The sequence below is a fragment of the Chlorocebus sabaeus genome, chromosome 8 (assembly GCF_047675955.1).
Source record: "Chlorocebus sabaeus isolate Y175 chromosome 8, mChlSab1.0.hap1, whole genome shotgun sequence".
NCBI classification, from domain to species: Eukaryota; Metazoa; Chordata; class Mammalia; order Primates; family Cercopithecidae; genus Chlorocebus; species Chlorocebus sabaeus.
Window position 1 is genome coordinate 95,808,278 of NC_132911.1, and position 17,240 is coordinate 95,825,517.

At 38.1% G+C, this 17,240-nt stretch overlaps 1 protein-coding gene across 8 annotated transcripts in view; it reads right to left on the reverse strand.

The window, feature by feature from the left end:
* RUNX1T1 (RUNX1 partner transcriptional co-repressor 1) overlaps positions 1-17,240 on the reverse strand; it is a 148,573-nt gene that overhangs the window by 56,502 nt on the left and 74,831 nt on the right. For all 8 annotated transcript variants that reach the window (XM_038000298.2, XM_038000301.2, XM_038000294.2 and 5 more), the window contains 2 exons: positions 5,427-5,564; positions 2,731-2,972 (listed from right to left, as the gene is read on the reverse strand). In XM_038000298.2, the coding sequence (XP_037856226.1) occupies positions 2,731-2,972; positions 5,427-5,564 (380 nt within the window). The remainder of the gene's footprint in view (positions 1-2,730; positions 2,973-5,426; positions 5,565-17,240) is intronic.

A 17,240-nucleotide genomic window follows, 5' to 3' on the forward strand; every position in this document is an offset into this window, starting at 1 on the left:
ACTCAGTCTCAACTTTTTCAGTCCCTTCAATAATTCTGATGACTGACAAAATTCGGCAATTTGTGACCTAACGTCATAACAATATTACTCCACCCACTTTTTTGTGCATGTTTCCTTTTATAATAAAGTACAGGAGCACCAAGTTCTAAGTTCTTCATACCTCCACACTGAAAACATCTTCACATGAAACTATGAAAAAACACCAACTTCCTATCTGTAACAATAAATGTCAAGGAGCCAATTTTTAAAAATCTATCATTTTGTTTCTACGACTAATTTTCAAAAGGACAGTACTTCCAGTCCAGTGCAGTGGCTCATGCCTGTAATCCCAGCAACTTTGGGAGGCCAAGACAGGAGTGTTGCTTGAGTCCAGGAGTTTGAGACCAGCCAGAGCAACAAAGTGAGTTGATGTCACAAAAAATTTAGCCAGGTGTGGTGGTGTGTGTCTGTAGTCCCAGGGGAGGCTGGGAAAGGAGGATTGCTTACGCTTGGCAGGTCAAGGTGCAGTGAGCCTTCCTGGCACCAATGCGAATGCATTGGGTAACAGAGAATGGGTATGGGTGACAGAGAAAGACCCTGTCTCAAAAAAATTACAAAAAATAATTTTTTTAAAGGAAAAAAACAAAAAAGACAGTACTTCCTGACATTTTCTTAGCTCCACCTAAACATCAGCATAATGTGATTATGATTTAGTACCTAGGTTCAAATCTATCACTACCAGCTGGGTGGCCTTGTATATTTTACTTAACCTCTGTAACTCCAGTTTGCCCATGTATCAAATGTATATAAAAATCACTCCCTCAAAAAAAAAAAAAAATCACTCCCTCAAATGGTAGTTCTGAGAATTATGTAAAATGGCTTGTAAGCCAAATGTTTAAAACAGAAGTCTGCTACTCAACGAATATTCACTGCCTATTATATGTAAGACATCATTAATTAATGTCTTCCCCTATTTTCCTCTTTAGGCTTTTAGATTTAAAAAACATATTTTTTAAAAGTATTTCATATGAAAGTACGCTACTTGGGAAAAATCTACTTAAAGCTACCAAGTTTTTCTGCATTTTCAATTAAGGAACCACTGTTAATAAAGAACAGGTCAAATTTATAAGGCAATTTAAAAAAAATTTTGCTAAGAACACCACATTCACCATTTACTTGATACAATTATTACTTTGGATTTACTTTGTGGTTCCCTGGTCTAACTTATTTACATGTTAAAAAGCTTATTATGCAAATTCAAGAATGAATAAAAAGAAAAAGATAAGTGACTGACAAAAGTATCTGAAGTATGCCAACACACCTCTTGTGAATATCACCTTCCCGTCTTAGAAGTTTACAAGGTGGAGCTGATAGATTGTGAGAAACATGGAAGTCTTTTGTTCTTGGAGCAGGGAGGAGAGGCAGTTAATGGTTAAAAATTAAATTGTAAAATCTCTATCAAATATGGGCTATAATGATTTGAAGTATGTCTTCTGAACGAGGCTCTCACCCAGCCTTCTAATTCTGAAACTCCTTTTGCAAAACACAACTGGTATGGCTTTGCCCCTGATAGGTACATATAATAAAAATAAATAATCTATTTCGAGAAAATGGAGACTGCTGCCTATCATTCTAATTTGAGTTCGACCATAATCCTGGACAATGAAAGAACTGCATATATGACGCATAGCTTCTCTGTGACTCAGTGTGATATGGGAGACTAGCCTTCCTAAATACTCGAAAATCCTCTGCTTCTATAGAAAATCACAACACATGGAAAAGTGACTTAGAATGCAAAAAAAGATGTATGTTCTATTTTCCAGTGTGACAATGTGCAGAACATAGTGTAATATGCAAAAACCAACAGTTCTCTTCTCAAACTAGTGGTGTCGGTAATTCTACCTATAACGAAGATTCGTTTTTTTTAAACAAAAAAGAAATAGTGTTTACCAGGGGCTGGGGATAAAAGAGATGAGGAGTTACTGTTTTATGAATACAGAAGGTTTCAGTTTGAGGTGATGAAAAAGTTCCGGAGATGGACAGTGGTGGTGGCTATACAGCAACATGAATATACATAATGCCATTAAACTGTACACTTAAAAATGGCTAAAATGATAAACTGTATGTATATTTTACCACAATAAAAAATTTCAATGTTATTCATCTTAAAAACAACACTAGATAAAAGAAGAATGTATTGTTATAAATTCGTGTTCATCTAGGCCAATGATAAATATCCCCTAAAGCAACAAAATTAAAATGAGCACCCAATCAGATTGAGTGACTCAACATAACAAAACCATTTTGTCATCACTGAAAGCGACTAGACATGCCAGGAGAGTATACTTACTGAAATACTGAAACACATGTGCACATACATACACATACACACGCGTGTGTGTATATATATATAAACATAGACATGTGTGTATATATATGTATACACACATATATACACACACACATATATACACAGACACATGTTTATGGCCAATATAACAATAAATTTGTATAACCATATCTTTATTAATCAAATAGTGAGAAAAAAAAAACTCTGGTGGGGTCAATATATAATGCAGAATTTAAAAGATTGTCACTATAGCATGAATCAGACTTGCACACACTCTTCAGACGTAGAAACTATTGTAACAAAATAGCTGTGAGAACAGTGCCTACATATCTACATATCTGAGTCTCCCACTCACACTATCCCTTACACCAAGAAAACTGGGTTGGTTTCCATTTGCTTACCACTAGTCCCAGAACGAGGGTGCGAACTCTTTCTCCTATCTCGGGTGAAATGTCATTGCCAAACTGCTGCAGGGTAGTAAGGAACCTTTTCAGCTTGCTGAGTTGCCTGGCGCCACAGGCTGGGGGCAGCTGTTGATTAGCCAGAGAGGAGGAGGAAGAAGAGGAAGGCCCATTGCTGAAGCCATTGGGTGGTGAGGGGGCACCATTCAAGGCTGTAGGAGAATGGCTCGTGCCATTAGTTACTGTCAAGAGCACAAAATCAGAAGGAAATCATAAACTTACAGAGAACATGCATGAGGAAATTGCCACCAAGTTTCCTACCATTTACATCTACATAAAGGTTTTATAACTTTTTAAATGTTGGGACTTTTTAAAAATGCTTGGACTTCACATGGTTACTACATCCTCAGGTACTCTATAACTAAATGGGTCTACTCCTCATACTGAGTGATGGTATCCTGAACAGAGGCTGATAATAAATGGAGTCTGCTGCAACCCAGGGCCAGCCCTGCCTCCCATGTGCACATATGCCAACCACCTGAAATGTTTCAAAAATAGAACAGACAGCTTCGGATGTCAGCCTTTTGTCGCAGGCTTACATCAATATAACAGAACTATTCCTTTCCAAACTGCTCCCCTAGAGAAAGTGTACATTTGGTGGAGACTAAATTTATCATTGAACATTTTTAATCATGTTTTGTACACACAACTGACAGCTGTGTTTATAGGAATAGGACTTTCAAGTTTTAACCTTCCACCACCCAATTAGAAGGCTATTTTCTCCCCCTCATACTTCTTAACTACTTCTTTAGGAAAAATGCATATTTCAAGTACAAAGCCAAAATGGATATGGTGTTTAACAAGGAGTTATTTCAAGAAATCAAAAGGAGACATCTCAATTCAGCCAAGAGCATGGAGTGGTGATAATTCAGTAAACTCATTTCCGATAAAATTTGTTTGAACATCAAGATGACAATCCCTGTCACTCTGTAACCCATTAATATGTACACTAATAATAAGTACATAAAAAGAAAGCAAAAAGTTGATAATCCATAAGAACCAGAATTTAAAAATCTGCATCCTCTGCATTAAAGAAAATGTTGATTTTATCATGTTAAGTCAATTAATTTGATAAGCAGACCTTTATCAAGCCCATCTTTTAAATTTAATTTTGATATAGTTTGAAAATGTTTTAAAGACGATGTTACTGTTAAAAGTTTCATTTTGACATAATAAAATGGTTCTCTTGTCCCAAATGAGTATCATAATAACCTGTCAAGATATGCCAGCTCACCAGGACATCTCACAGGAGACATATGCCTACCCCTGTGGCTTTGGGTAACAACAAACCAAATATAAGATGACAGCGTTATAACTTGGCATTGCACAATCACCTGCTCCTTACACATTTGGAAAGGTCTTTTAAATGGCAGCGCAACACTGCATAAACAGCCTGAGATGCGTATTTTGCTAATCCTTTATAGTCCCACAGATCTATTTTTGCCTTTTAGTTATTTTTCATTCATATGGATTTCATGGCACATGGTGTGCAAAATAGCTGCAACTGATAACATTTACTAGTTTCACAATTCCTTGACAACAATTTCAATCCGGATTTTGAGATTTATTAAAACAAAGTTACTAACTATCCCTAATGAAATATCCAGGAAAGAATGGGAAGTTGCAATTCTGTCAGAATTTTCTGTCCTTTCCTTTGGACTGTACCAAAAGCAATACACTCCATTGAGAGAACACAGGACTTGAGCCAAGCAGGAATGGAGTAAAGTTTTAGCAAGAGTCTGACAGGTTCAAGACAAGAAAGACACAACTGGGCGCAACGGCTCACACCTGTAATCCCAGCACTTTCGGAGGCCAAGGTGGGAGGATCATGAGGTCAGGAGTTCAAGACCAGCCTGACCAACCTGGTGAAATCCCATATCTACTAAAAATACAAAAATTAGCCAGGCTTGGTGGTGCCTGCCTGTAATCCCAGCTACTCAGGAGGCTGAGGCAGGAGAATCGCTTGAACCTGGGAGGCAGAGGTTGCAGTCAACTGAGATCGTGCCACTGCATTCCAGCCTGGGTGACAGAGCAAGATTCTGTCCCCCCTCAAAAAAAAAAAACAAAAAACAAACAAACAAAAAAAAAAAGGGCAAGAAAGGCACTTCTCACTTCAGAAAGTTTTCTGTATGATATTGTTGCATATCAATATCCCTTTTAACTCAAGGATATTATATTTTAACATTATCTGCAACCGCTCTAAATAGATGAAAATGGTGTTAGAAGACCAGAAGTAACCTAGAAATAATAATAGCACATTTCCATGTTCCAAGTCATGCTGAACAAACTAAAAGAGCTCCACATTAAGATGAATTAGAAGTTATAGTGGTAACAACTGGAATTACAGACGAAATGCTGCTTCATTTGCTAAAATCATAGCAGACTACAACTTTGAAGCAATAATGAAAAGGAAGGCAAATATTGGCAGTCATACAAATTATACCTAAGCTATGATACTTCTGTGCTCAGTACCTACTCACTGGCAAACAAATGATTTTTTTTTTTTTTTTTTTGCTTCATTTCTGCATTATACATTGATGCTGAATCTTATTTTCCCTTGATTTTTTCATTTGCAGGAAAAAAAATCTAATTTAAACTTTAAAGCCGAAATTCAAAAGCCTGAAATGACTACTTACATGTTGTCGGTGTGAATGAACTGGTTCTTGGAGCTCCTTGAGTAGTTGGGGGAGGTGGCATCGTTGGAGGAGTCAGCCTAGATTGCGTCTTCACATCCACAGGTGAGTCTGGCATTGTGGAGTGCTTCTCAGTACGATCTGGAGGATGCCACCAGGAACATATTATTTTACTCCTTAAGCACCTCAGTTTTTCAAGTGGGGTTTATCTTTTTTAAAAGCAAGTGAACAGAAGAAATTCAACATCTTCTATCAATAAAATACGCTTATCTACTGAAGTTTAAATCAGGATTTTATCATCCAAACCCCACTTAAGAAGGTATAGCACAGATGGCAGGACCTCATTCGTAACTAGGTTATATTATATCCTATTGTTATTTCTGGCTTTGGCAGATGCTACCTTGGTAGTGTTATATGCAGCAGCACAACTGCACTGGAAGCTGAAGCCAACGTTAGCAAGAAGTAGAAAATAGATGAGGAAGTGGGATGATAATGAACCCCTCATGACAGCTCAGAAATAACAAAAACCTGAAGTCTGTTATGCAGGTGAGATACTGGTAGGAACCAGCTCTTTGTAATGATTTTCTGTAACACCTGCCATCCCTTTGCTATCCTTAGTTTCCTGGCCTCTTAGATGAAACAGGTTATTGTCTTCCAGACATATTTCGCACTTCAATTTTTCCTGCCCTGTTTTAAAAATCACTGCTACATAAGTGAAATGTGTTATACAATGAAGTGAAGCTATTATTTACTTAGAATGTGTAAATTTATGACTTGCCATTTTAAAAGCATGAAACCAATACTCCAATTAATCATTTCAAACAAAAGTGAGAATGGAAAAGTCCCAAATGGAGAATTAAAAAGAACTAGACACTGTTAATATTGTTTTCATGAGTTTGTGGCAGATACGAAGAAATTTACTGATTACCCAATAATGGACATTCATACTTCCGAAATGCTTTCTCTTAAGTATACTTTTCCCTTGACATTTTGAACTGTTTTTCTCAATCTAATCTACTTATCAAAGCAACAGACCTTTTGATCTGTTCAAAGCAATTTCTTAACACTTTGGTTGTAATAAACATTTAAAAGTTGAAATAATGTTGCTATCATCTTAAGGAAGATGCAACAAAAGAATAAAAATAATCACTCAAATAAGAGCATTTGCACAATGAGTTAGTCAATAGCAGTATCAGAGTCTCTATTTTTGGTTGTTTCTTTAGATCTAATTCTTTCACAAACATGTGTAGGCATGCACAAGAACACACACACCCCCAAAGTGTTTTGAGGCACCTCTTGCAGTTATAGACACAAATATCTCACACTTGGGCTTTTAGAAAAGTGAAGTAACTATTAAGAAAGAACAAGCCTTTAAAAACGTTACAATAACCACAGTGAGAAATTCTCAAAATTACTTAAAGGTCAATTATTGAAAGAAAAGGAAAAACCCAAATTACTACTATCACAATTCCAAATCTACCTCATTTTTGTTCAAAGCAATTTCTTAACACTTGGGTTGCAATAAAACACAACATTTAGAAGTTGAAATAATGTTGATATCACTTTAGGGAAGATGCAATAAGAGAATGAAAATAATCATCATTCTAATAAGAGTATTTGCAGAGTAAGCTATTATTATTATTATTATTATTGATGAGTTAACAGCAATATCAGGGTCTCCATTTCTGAATCTCTACTTCTGACTGAATAACAATGGATGTGCCTATAGTGAATAAAAGTGTTCTGGGTGAAAGGATCGTAGAGACACACATGAAGAGCATTTTCACCTTTGTCTATTGTTAAAAACTTGTCTTCAGATTGCTATTCCAGAGCATTTAAAACCCAGTAAGTCACTTAGTCTAGAAAAATACAGAAGTTAGGCAGGCTTAAAACTGCTTCTTCAATAGTTAAATTCATTGCACATTCTACTCACCTCAACCAACCTCAGCAACAAGGGAATAAATAGCTTCCCACTTATGTTGCAGCTGAGGGAAGAGGTACAGCAGCAAATACAAGTCTCCCTAAATAAAGGCAAATATTTCTGTCATGCCAAGGAGGGAGGGAGAAGAGGAGGCTTGCCAGAGTCGGCTGGGAGATAACAGTGGGAACTGCTGGTCCATCTGGTTTTCATTCTGCTAACACTCACACGGAACTGTTAGAGAAGGCAGTCCAGATACACAGATTTGAAGCACGTGGTTGCACAGACAGAGAAAGGAAGAGCAGGAGGGGGAGGGGAAGTGGGAGTAACAAAAAAATAAATAAAGCAATAGGAGGAAAAAGAAGACGAGGAAAAAGAACAAAATAGAGAGACAAGAGCCTGATGGGGGAGTAAGTTACCCTCAACAGCTTCCTTTACCCTCAGTGGCTACAAGCTGGACCTTAATGTGCACAACCCCCTACCTGACTCAAGTTTATCAGTCAAGGAGCAATATCTAAACTTTAAATATATTTGAAGCCTATTTTTCTTTTTTTAATAGACTACACTAAAAAAAAGAAATGATAAATTTGACAATAGGTTTCCTCCTCAATTTTAAGTTTGTATTTAAGATAATCTTTGTATTCCTATCTTCTTCCTTCCCAATTTTAGAAAGTTTTTGGTATATGCATAATTTTGATTTGAAAACATCTGAATATTGTCTTGGTCCACATTTGTAACATGATTCCTATCCAGAACAGCAACATCATCATCCGTAGATTATTTTTTTAATTCTTGAAACGTCAACAATAACTACGGAGCCAATGCATAGAAAACACCACTACTTCTAACAGGAATATGAACATTCTAGCCAGAATATATGTATATGTGCACATATTTAGGGTTTTGACATTAGCCAAATTTCTGCAATGGTTAGCTTCACTCTGATCAAATGGAGTTCCAGCCCAGAGGTCCTACAAACTGAGACAAAGTGGGACCATATGTAACTCATTCTGTGCTGTTCAGTGCAATCAATCCAGGATGGAGATAGATGGTGAAATAACCAGCCAGGCCTAATCCACATACACATGAACACTCTCTGGAGCACAGAGATTTAAGATAAATTCAGAAAATGTGTTTCAAGTGTGCTGAGCCCTGTTGCATTTGTTTTGGATTATTTAAAAACTTTTTTTGAAATGTATATTCTTGAAACTTTTATAGCAAACAGCACAAGCAAGCTGATTTAACCACAGAAGCATTTCACTCCATTTCAAATTAGAGGACATGCTAAAACCAATATTAAGTTATAATATTTTTTATATAATTTTTTAGGTTCATGGAAATTATAGTGTCCTGGTATGTAATTTCCATTTTTTAGTTGTAATAGGGGAATTCTGACATATAGCCAAAGACTGACACAAAATGATTAAAAGTCAAAAGAAAAAAGAAAAAGAAAGAACCTCCATCAGATCATGTAGCAAAGGTAAGTAAAATCAAAAAGGGCTGACTTTACTTCTACCTTAACGATTCACACTACTTCTAAAGACGATCTTCCCTCTGGGTAATGTTTCTCTCACACGGCAAATATCCAACACATATGTACCAAAGATGGTTGATGCATGGAAAAGAAATGTGGCATATATTAATACATTACCTATATGATTTCAATATCCAGTTCAGTGTCAGGGCCTTCTAGAAGTGGTATGTTTTCCATTTCCTTTTTTTTTTTTTTTAATAAAAAGAAAAGGTATGGCATAATCTGCCATGGCACTTACTTTACTTTTAGTTAGTTCAAATAGCACCAGATGTGTTTCTAAGGTACAAAAAGTAGGTATTCTGCATTTTCCTTGTTTACATAGCATTCTAGAGAGGACCAGTATAAAACAACAACAACAAGGGAGTTCAAGTATTGGTAGGTGGTACATCTTTTTCTATCAGTTTATCAGGTCAATTATTATAGAATTCTGAGAGATGTTATGGATTAGGAGGAACTTCTTGGACAATTAGTAGTTAGTCTGAGTTAGTCATATTTGAACACGTGTTGGCTCAGCTAGAAGGTATGTACTAGAGAGGATAAGCCAAAGTGAAATGAAAGTCCTGTAGCAGGAAATAGGAAAGAAGGAGGAAGCTAGAGAGGCATCAAGGTAGGTATAGAATTTTAATTTTTATTTCACTGGAAAAGACGGCAAATACAGTTCCGAAAATGATGCTATGTAGTGACTCCAATGTCCGGGTGTCAGATGTTACAGGAGACTATCCATGGACCACAACAATGGTGCTGGTTGCTTCTGCCCTCCATCCAGCCTCCACCCTTCCCTGATGAGCTTTGTGATGAGCCCATTCCTGCTCAGAACCCTTCCGCAATGCCCGAGAATGAGAGTCAAATGCTAACATGCTAAGCATCATGAAATGACACAGTGGAGTATTTGGCATAACAGAAAAACTTCTTGAGTTAAGGCAGACTGGTTTCAAATCTGGACTCTTTCAACCATTAGTAGTGAGTTCTCAGGCAAGTTAGTTTTCCCGAGCCTCAGTCCCTCCTGAGAAAAATGCAAAAATGATCCTCTGTCCCTCATAGGAATGTGGTGAGATTGAATGAGATTGCACGTTTTAAACCCTAGTACTGTGCCTGCTTACATTAGATACCAATAGGTGTGAGCTTCATTCTCTTGTGCCATCGACTCCATGATCCATTCCGGACTTTTCCCTCAATCCTAGGCTCTATCAATACCAGTCACGTTGGTACTCCTTGGCTTTTCTGCCTTTCTTTTTCTTGCTGTTTCCCTCATCTAGAATAACCTGTCCCACCCTGCACATTCTTCACTGCTCACTGTAGATGACACATCCTCTTTCAGCTTCCCTCAACTGCACCGGGCAACAGCCATATTACCTCTGCCTTTCTTTTAGCATTTATCACAGCCCTTCTGTATGATGGTCACATGTATATATTATACACCCAAACATTCCAACTAATGCAAACGGTAAGCATTCGATGGCAATATTTTTTAAAAATCCTCCTGAGGAGGATGCTTAATAAATACGTATTAATATAGTTGTGGTTCTCATAGGAAGGATAGTTACATTTCTAACTATTAGAAATTCATTCCTTATATTATCGTCAGTTCAAAGATACCAAATTTCATGGTAAAAGACAAACACACACCATCAACAGTACACACAGAGAGAGGATAGAATGTAGGTAACATGGGAAAATACTGGAGACCTGAAATTTAGTTCAACTTTGCAACTAACTTATATAGAATGATGTCTCACCTCATGTCTTACCACAGGTGCTGTGATCTGAATGTTTCCCAAAATTCATGTGCTGAAACTTAATCACCAATGTGATAGCATTAAGAAGTGGGGCCTTTGGGAGGCACTCAGACCATAAGGGCTCTACCATCATGGATGGGACTGGTCCCTTAAAAATGCACTGGAGAGAGGTAGGGAGGCCACTTTTGCCCCTCATCTCTTCTGCCATGTGAAGCAGCATTCCAGCAACAAGCTGCCATCTTGAAAGCAGAGACTAGGCCCTTACCCAACCTGCCAGTACCTTGATTTTGCATTTCCTAGCCTCCAGAAGTATGAGAAATAAATTTATCTTGTTTACACTACCCAGTCTAAGGTACCGATATAGCAGCACAAACGGACTAAGACCATAGATGTTTTATGAATAGCATTTTTGCTGAAACACAAATAGGATCTTATCTAATCTCTAATCTAAAACTTTCAGGAGAGTCTCATTGTCCATGGAATAAAATATAAGCTCTTTAGCTTAGTCCATGTTGCCGACACTGCTGAGTTCTTATTCAACAACACTTGTTGCTTTCTTCCTCACTGTTTTCTTCCTTGCTGGAGAGCCCTGACTTTGTTTAGGTACTCATCCTCTTCCCACAATCTTTGGGGGCAAATCCTCCTTGTTGCACATTAGTCAGATTATCACAGTTTCTTTTTCAATAGCAGGCTTCAGAGGTGGGTGATGTGATTCAATTCTGGACAATGGGCCACGAAGGGAGGTCTACTGAAGAGGTTGTGAGAAAGACATCCTCATTTTCTAAACACGGACCCAGGGAGCAAATAGTCCCTTCTTTTCTAATAGGCACTGTTGTATCTGTAAGTGATTACTTCCCTTCACTTTTTTGAATTCTACTTTTCTTATCTATAAATTACTTTTCTTATCTTCCTAAAGATCTTTTGCAAATACTAATATTCTCTGGTTTCTTTCTACAGATATGGCTTAGGATCATTACAAACATAAAGATGACCACCCTGAAAACATATATTTGATAACGAAGTGACCACAAATACAATTACTTTGAAAGTGGTGATTATAACTAGCCTTCTTCTGTTCACATAAATTTCCATGTCCATTAGAATGTATGCATATCAATTTTTCTCCCATAAACATTAAAATTAATGTCTACCTCTTCTTTTCAAATACATTTTCAATCCTCATTACTAAATCCTCATCAATGATTAAGTTATAAAATACACATTCTAAAGTCCAATTCTCCCTCTTTAGTTGTCACCAAAATAATCACTAGGATTTTCTTTCATAGAGCAGGCTCTTAAAAGAGAATCTATAGTCACTTTCTCTGGTTCTTCATCTCCCAGTCCATCTTCCATGCACTAAGAGCAGAAACCTATGAGACTCTGTCTAAACATTTCTCTCCCCATGCTAGAAACTGCCATTCCCTCTAATCTCATAACTACCTTGGGAACTACCATGTTCTTTCATGAACTTGTACCCAAGACACCAAGAGGCCCAGACATAGCACCTAGTCCAAGATAGGCAGTAGCAGTCCTTCTCCAAGATCTTTATATTTAGAGTTGAGGAAAGAAAAATAATCCCTCTCCAGGGGTAGAAAACGGCACCTTCCACGTCTAGAAAGCAGGTCTGCAATACAAAAGCCAGCAACTAACAGGCAGAAAGAAGCAAAGAGAAGTAATAAGAGATTATCACGGCAGTGGTAAATAAAGTCCCTAATTCTACTGAATACTAGGGACTTGTCACATATGTAAAATTCCTACAATTTGAGTCTTCCAAACCTTCTACAGATCCCTAGTCAGTCAATTCCTTCTTTGCCTAAAACCTAGATTGAGCTGATTTTCACCTAAACCAAGAAATGCTGATAAAATAACCCTGGCGTGTAAGGTGGAATGCGGTAGCTCATGACTGTAATTCCAGCATTTTGGGAGGCTAAGGTGGGTGGATCACTTGAGTACGAGAGTTCAAGACGACCCTGGCTCAACATGGTGAAGCCTTGTCTCTACAAAAAAACAAAAAACAAAAAACAAAAATTAGCCAGGCGTGGTGGCACATGCCTGTAGTCCCTCCTACGCAGGAGGCTGAGGCAGGAAAATCTCCTGAGCCTGGCAGGCAGAGGCTGCAGTGAGCCAAGATCTTGCCACTGCACTCCAGCCTGGGTAACAGAGTGAAACACCATCTCAAAAAAACAAAAACAAAAACAAAAGCAACCCTGGCAGGTAGCATCAAGATATCCTCCTAAACTCTACTAAAACTCTTCTCAATTGTCTCTTTATTATTAATCCAAGAAACATGTACACTACTTTGTCTGGCATCTCTGTAGCATCTGAAGCTTCCCCACTTCCTCCCTGAACCATCTGCATCCCCACAATCCCATGAGTCTAATACTCTCTTTCTCTGGCCTTCCTCGCGTCTCCTTTTCAGTCACTTAAGGGCTCCTCGTTTTCCTGATCTGTGATAACTACTGACATCTTCCCCTAAAATTCCTTCTTAGACCCTTTTCAAATTTTTACTCTATATGCCTCCTTAGTGATTTCATTTGTGTTATCACTGGACTTCAGAGACAGGACTAGAATTTGCCATCCCCTATGTAAAACTGGCCATGTTCTGCAACTCCTGTATTGTGGGAATAAACTCAGATAATGTGTACTGCATTCTTGGTCAAATGCCTGATACATGATAAGCACTCTGGAAAGGGTGACTTTATTCACTCTGTGGCCAGTATGAGAATAACTGTAGTCAATATCCCTCCCAAATTCTAGACCCAAACCTCCAGAGGGCTACTCATTTCTAGAACCTGAATCATCTACCATCTCTTGGCTGACCTATTCAACAAGTCATTGAATGGACTCCCACCCATCTCCGATACATTCTCCAAACCACATCCAGTTATTTTTCTATGTATGCCAGTGGTGTGACCAGAGATCCTGCCTCTCTCCTCTTGTAATCTTCAAATGTCTCTTATAACCTTAAACATAAAGTCTGTGCTCCTTAACAGGACATAGAAAGACCTTTGTGACCCATCTGGCTCCTGCGACTGCTCCAAACACATCTTCATTTCTGCCATGCGCCCCATCCCCACCTCTGACCTCCATACTAGACAGCTGCAGTTCTCCAAATGCCCCTGGTCACTCCGACTTTCATACTCACTGTATCCCTTTCTTTGAATACTCTTCACCCCACCACTGCCTAATTAAGTCCATCATTCCTTTAAAACTCCCTTCAGGTGTTACTTCAGCCAGAAACCTTTTGCTGACAACCTTTCTATCCCCGGCTGGCTGGGTTTGTCCCAAGTTCTCATATTAGACTGTCTAAATCCCTCTTGGCAGCACTGAGCACACAGTATTTAGACCACAATTTACTTAAGAGAAATGATGACATTTTATTTGTTTTTATAATCCCAGCACTTAGCAGTGTCTGACACACAGTTTTAACTCAAGATGAAATTATCTGTGTATCTCTTTTTTCCTCTCATCATCCAAAAAGAATTCCAAAAGAATTTTTACATCCTGGAAAAATTAATCACTAAAGATAAATCTAGAAAAATACTACTGGATTATTTAATTCACCAGTTTTCTAACAACTCTCAGTAATCACAACATATTTTCTATGACTTTTTAGTATATGATATCAGAAAAAAAGGTTTGTAAGGCAATTTATACACATATGATTTATAGCCTCTAAAAACTGTTTTACAATAGTAGTGTCAGTGTAGTCATACATGTACACATTCAAAACAAAGAGAAAAGCATATTGTGAACCAAAAACATACTTTTTTCCACATTCTACAGGTTTTCTGTTGTTTTGTCTGTGGATGGTGGGATTACAGGTTATTTTTATTTTCTTCTTGTTACTTTTCTCTGTTCTATAATGGGCATATTTTATTTTTTACAAGCCAAAGAAAAGCACCAATAAACAACTGCAGCAACAACAAAACTCTATTAGGATGAATCACCTAAAATCAGGGTTAGGCATTGTGCCAAATGTTGGGCATGCTTTATCTCACTTTAAACCTCTCTATGAAAAGGTACTATAAATTTGCCCACTTGATAAAAAAGGAATTGAGGCCCTGAGGGATTGAAAAATTTGCCCAAGGTTTTAAGTCAGGTCTTAATCCAGACCCTCTTAAAGTTCATTATCATCTAAAACTACCGTCATTTTATTCATGGCCTGGAAAACTGGGATACGAATTGCACTCAGTACGTTAAATCTGTAGCTAGTATTACATTAAAACTGCATCTGCCAGCAGGGTGCCGTGGCTCACGCCTGTAATCTTAGCACTCTGGGAGGCCGAGGCAGGTAGATCACAAGGTCAGGTGACTGAGACCATCTTGGCCAACATAATGAAACCCTGTCTCTATGAAAAATACAAAAAAATTAGTGGGGCCTGGTGGCAGGCACCTGTAGTCCCAGCTACTCGTGAGGCTGAGACAGGAGAATGGCGAGAACCCAGGAGGCAGAGCTTGCAGTGAGCTGAGACTGCGCCACTGCACTCCGGCCTGGGCGACAGAGCGAGACTCCATCTCAATAAAAATAAATGAATAAAATTAAAAAATAAAAAAAAAATTCCATCTTCCAATACAGTAGCCACTAGCCACATGTGACTATTTAAATTTTAATTAAGATTAAATAAAATTTAAAACTTAGTTTCTCAGTCACACTAGTTGCATATTCAAATTTACATGTGCATGGTGGTTACTATGTTAGAAAGCTCAGTTATAAAACACTTCTGTCATCACAAAAGGACAATGCCATCCTAGAAAAATGACTCTGAAATGTTATCCTAGAAACAATAGCTCTGTGGCAGAAGTCCATGGAGGTGACAAGGCAGACCAAAGGGGTGGGGAGCAGGAGGATTGTCTGCAGCCTCATCCTAAACATCTTCCACTGCCATTCAGATCTTTCACTTGCTTTATATGCTGGGTTTCTACATCTGATGATGATGAGATAGAAAAAACTGAAGCCCAAAGATACGTAAGCTATGAGCTCTGAAGAAGTGCCAGCACAAGACATTCTCAGTTCAGGTGATCAGTAAACATCAAGGTGACCATGACAGTGAGGACAAGGCCATGGGCTCAGTCCTGGGATGAGCCAGTCAGCAGCTGTTTTGGAATCAAAGATGACTGAAGCACATCCCTATGTCTTTAACGGGAGTGAACGTGGATTAAGAGGGAAGCCAGGTGAGAGAATGAGATAAATCTATGCCAATCAATCATTATTTCTGGAAAACTAATTTCAAAAAAATCTTTGGCTTATCTCCATACAGGGACAACAGGAATTCCCCTTCCCTTCCTCTACAGCCCTTATCCAGCTAGCTATGCATGGCACATTTATCTTATTTTTGAATGTGTCCCCATTCAGAACGTTGGCTTCGTGAACAGAGATTTTTCTGTTTTGTTAGCTCCATAGCATTTAGAAAAGTGTCTGAAATAGCAAGCACTGGATGGATGGACAGACGGACAGACGGATGGAATAAATGGCTGGGCGGGGGGGCAGGGGAGAGGAAGGAAGGAAAGAAGGGAGGTGGAGGAGGGAGGGATGAAAGGAAGGAAGGAAGAAAGGTTAGTTTCTGCCAAAACAGCTAGAGACATATTAGTAATTCTCTTTTTTTTTCAATTTTATCACTATTTTAATCAAGTAACTTAGCTGTTTGAAACAAATCCTTAAGACAGTTCAATAGAGCAAATGGTGGTTCTGCATAGAAAAATCATACTCATTTCATGAAGTAAGGAAAGATTAGCTGTCATAGGAATACCTGTGGATACCAGGCATTACTTGCAAGTCTATGTCCTTCAGAAGTGTCATCCCTCCCACAGCTGTTATCACCCTTATTCCAGTGACTCCTGCTTCTTATTCTAATCACCACTTCTTAGAGGTACCTAAGGTACCAAATGGATATTAAGCAGCAGCCTGGGATCTAACTACTTCACTTCAAATAGGGTAGTTCTGGGTTAATCTGACTCACACCCTGGTGTTCTGTTTAAGATCTCATTTAAAAATAAGGGTCCCTGTTTAACAAAGAAAAGTTTAAAGCGCCTGGCACAGGCAAATAGCAAATGTTTACTTAAGGTTAACAATACTTAGAAAGGAAAACTAAGTTGCCCAAATAACGGAAGTCACTCCTCCTTATCCAAAGAGAAGAGAAAGATGCATGTTATCACAAGTGCCCCAAAACTGAACATAAGCATGTATGTTAACACTTTGTTGCCAAACTGTAGTTCATTCTGGAAAGTAAAAAAAACAAACAAAAAACAAAAACAAGTCATTAGTGATCCAAACCTTTTATCATCTAAAGAACTGACAATTATTACTCTAATAACATTTGTCTTCTTTGACAGGGTTAAAGAAGGTTATAGCGAAGGTTCAGAGACCTGCTACAGAAAACTGTTAGCACAGACACTCAGTAGAGTCAGTTATGATCATCCAGACAGTAGTTAGTAAATCAGGAGAGACAATCAGGAAGGTGCCCAGGGTAGGTACCTGTGGCTAAATCTTAGACAAGCAAACAGCGGGAGTTTAAGTGAACATTTCTTGAATTTAATTGAATGTACTCTAGGGGGAAAAAACGTACTTAGTTTAGGCTTTACATTATAGGCAATGAAAAAGCACTGAGATTTTAGGCAGCCAAATGACA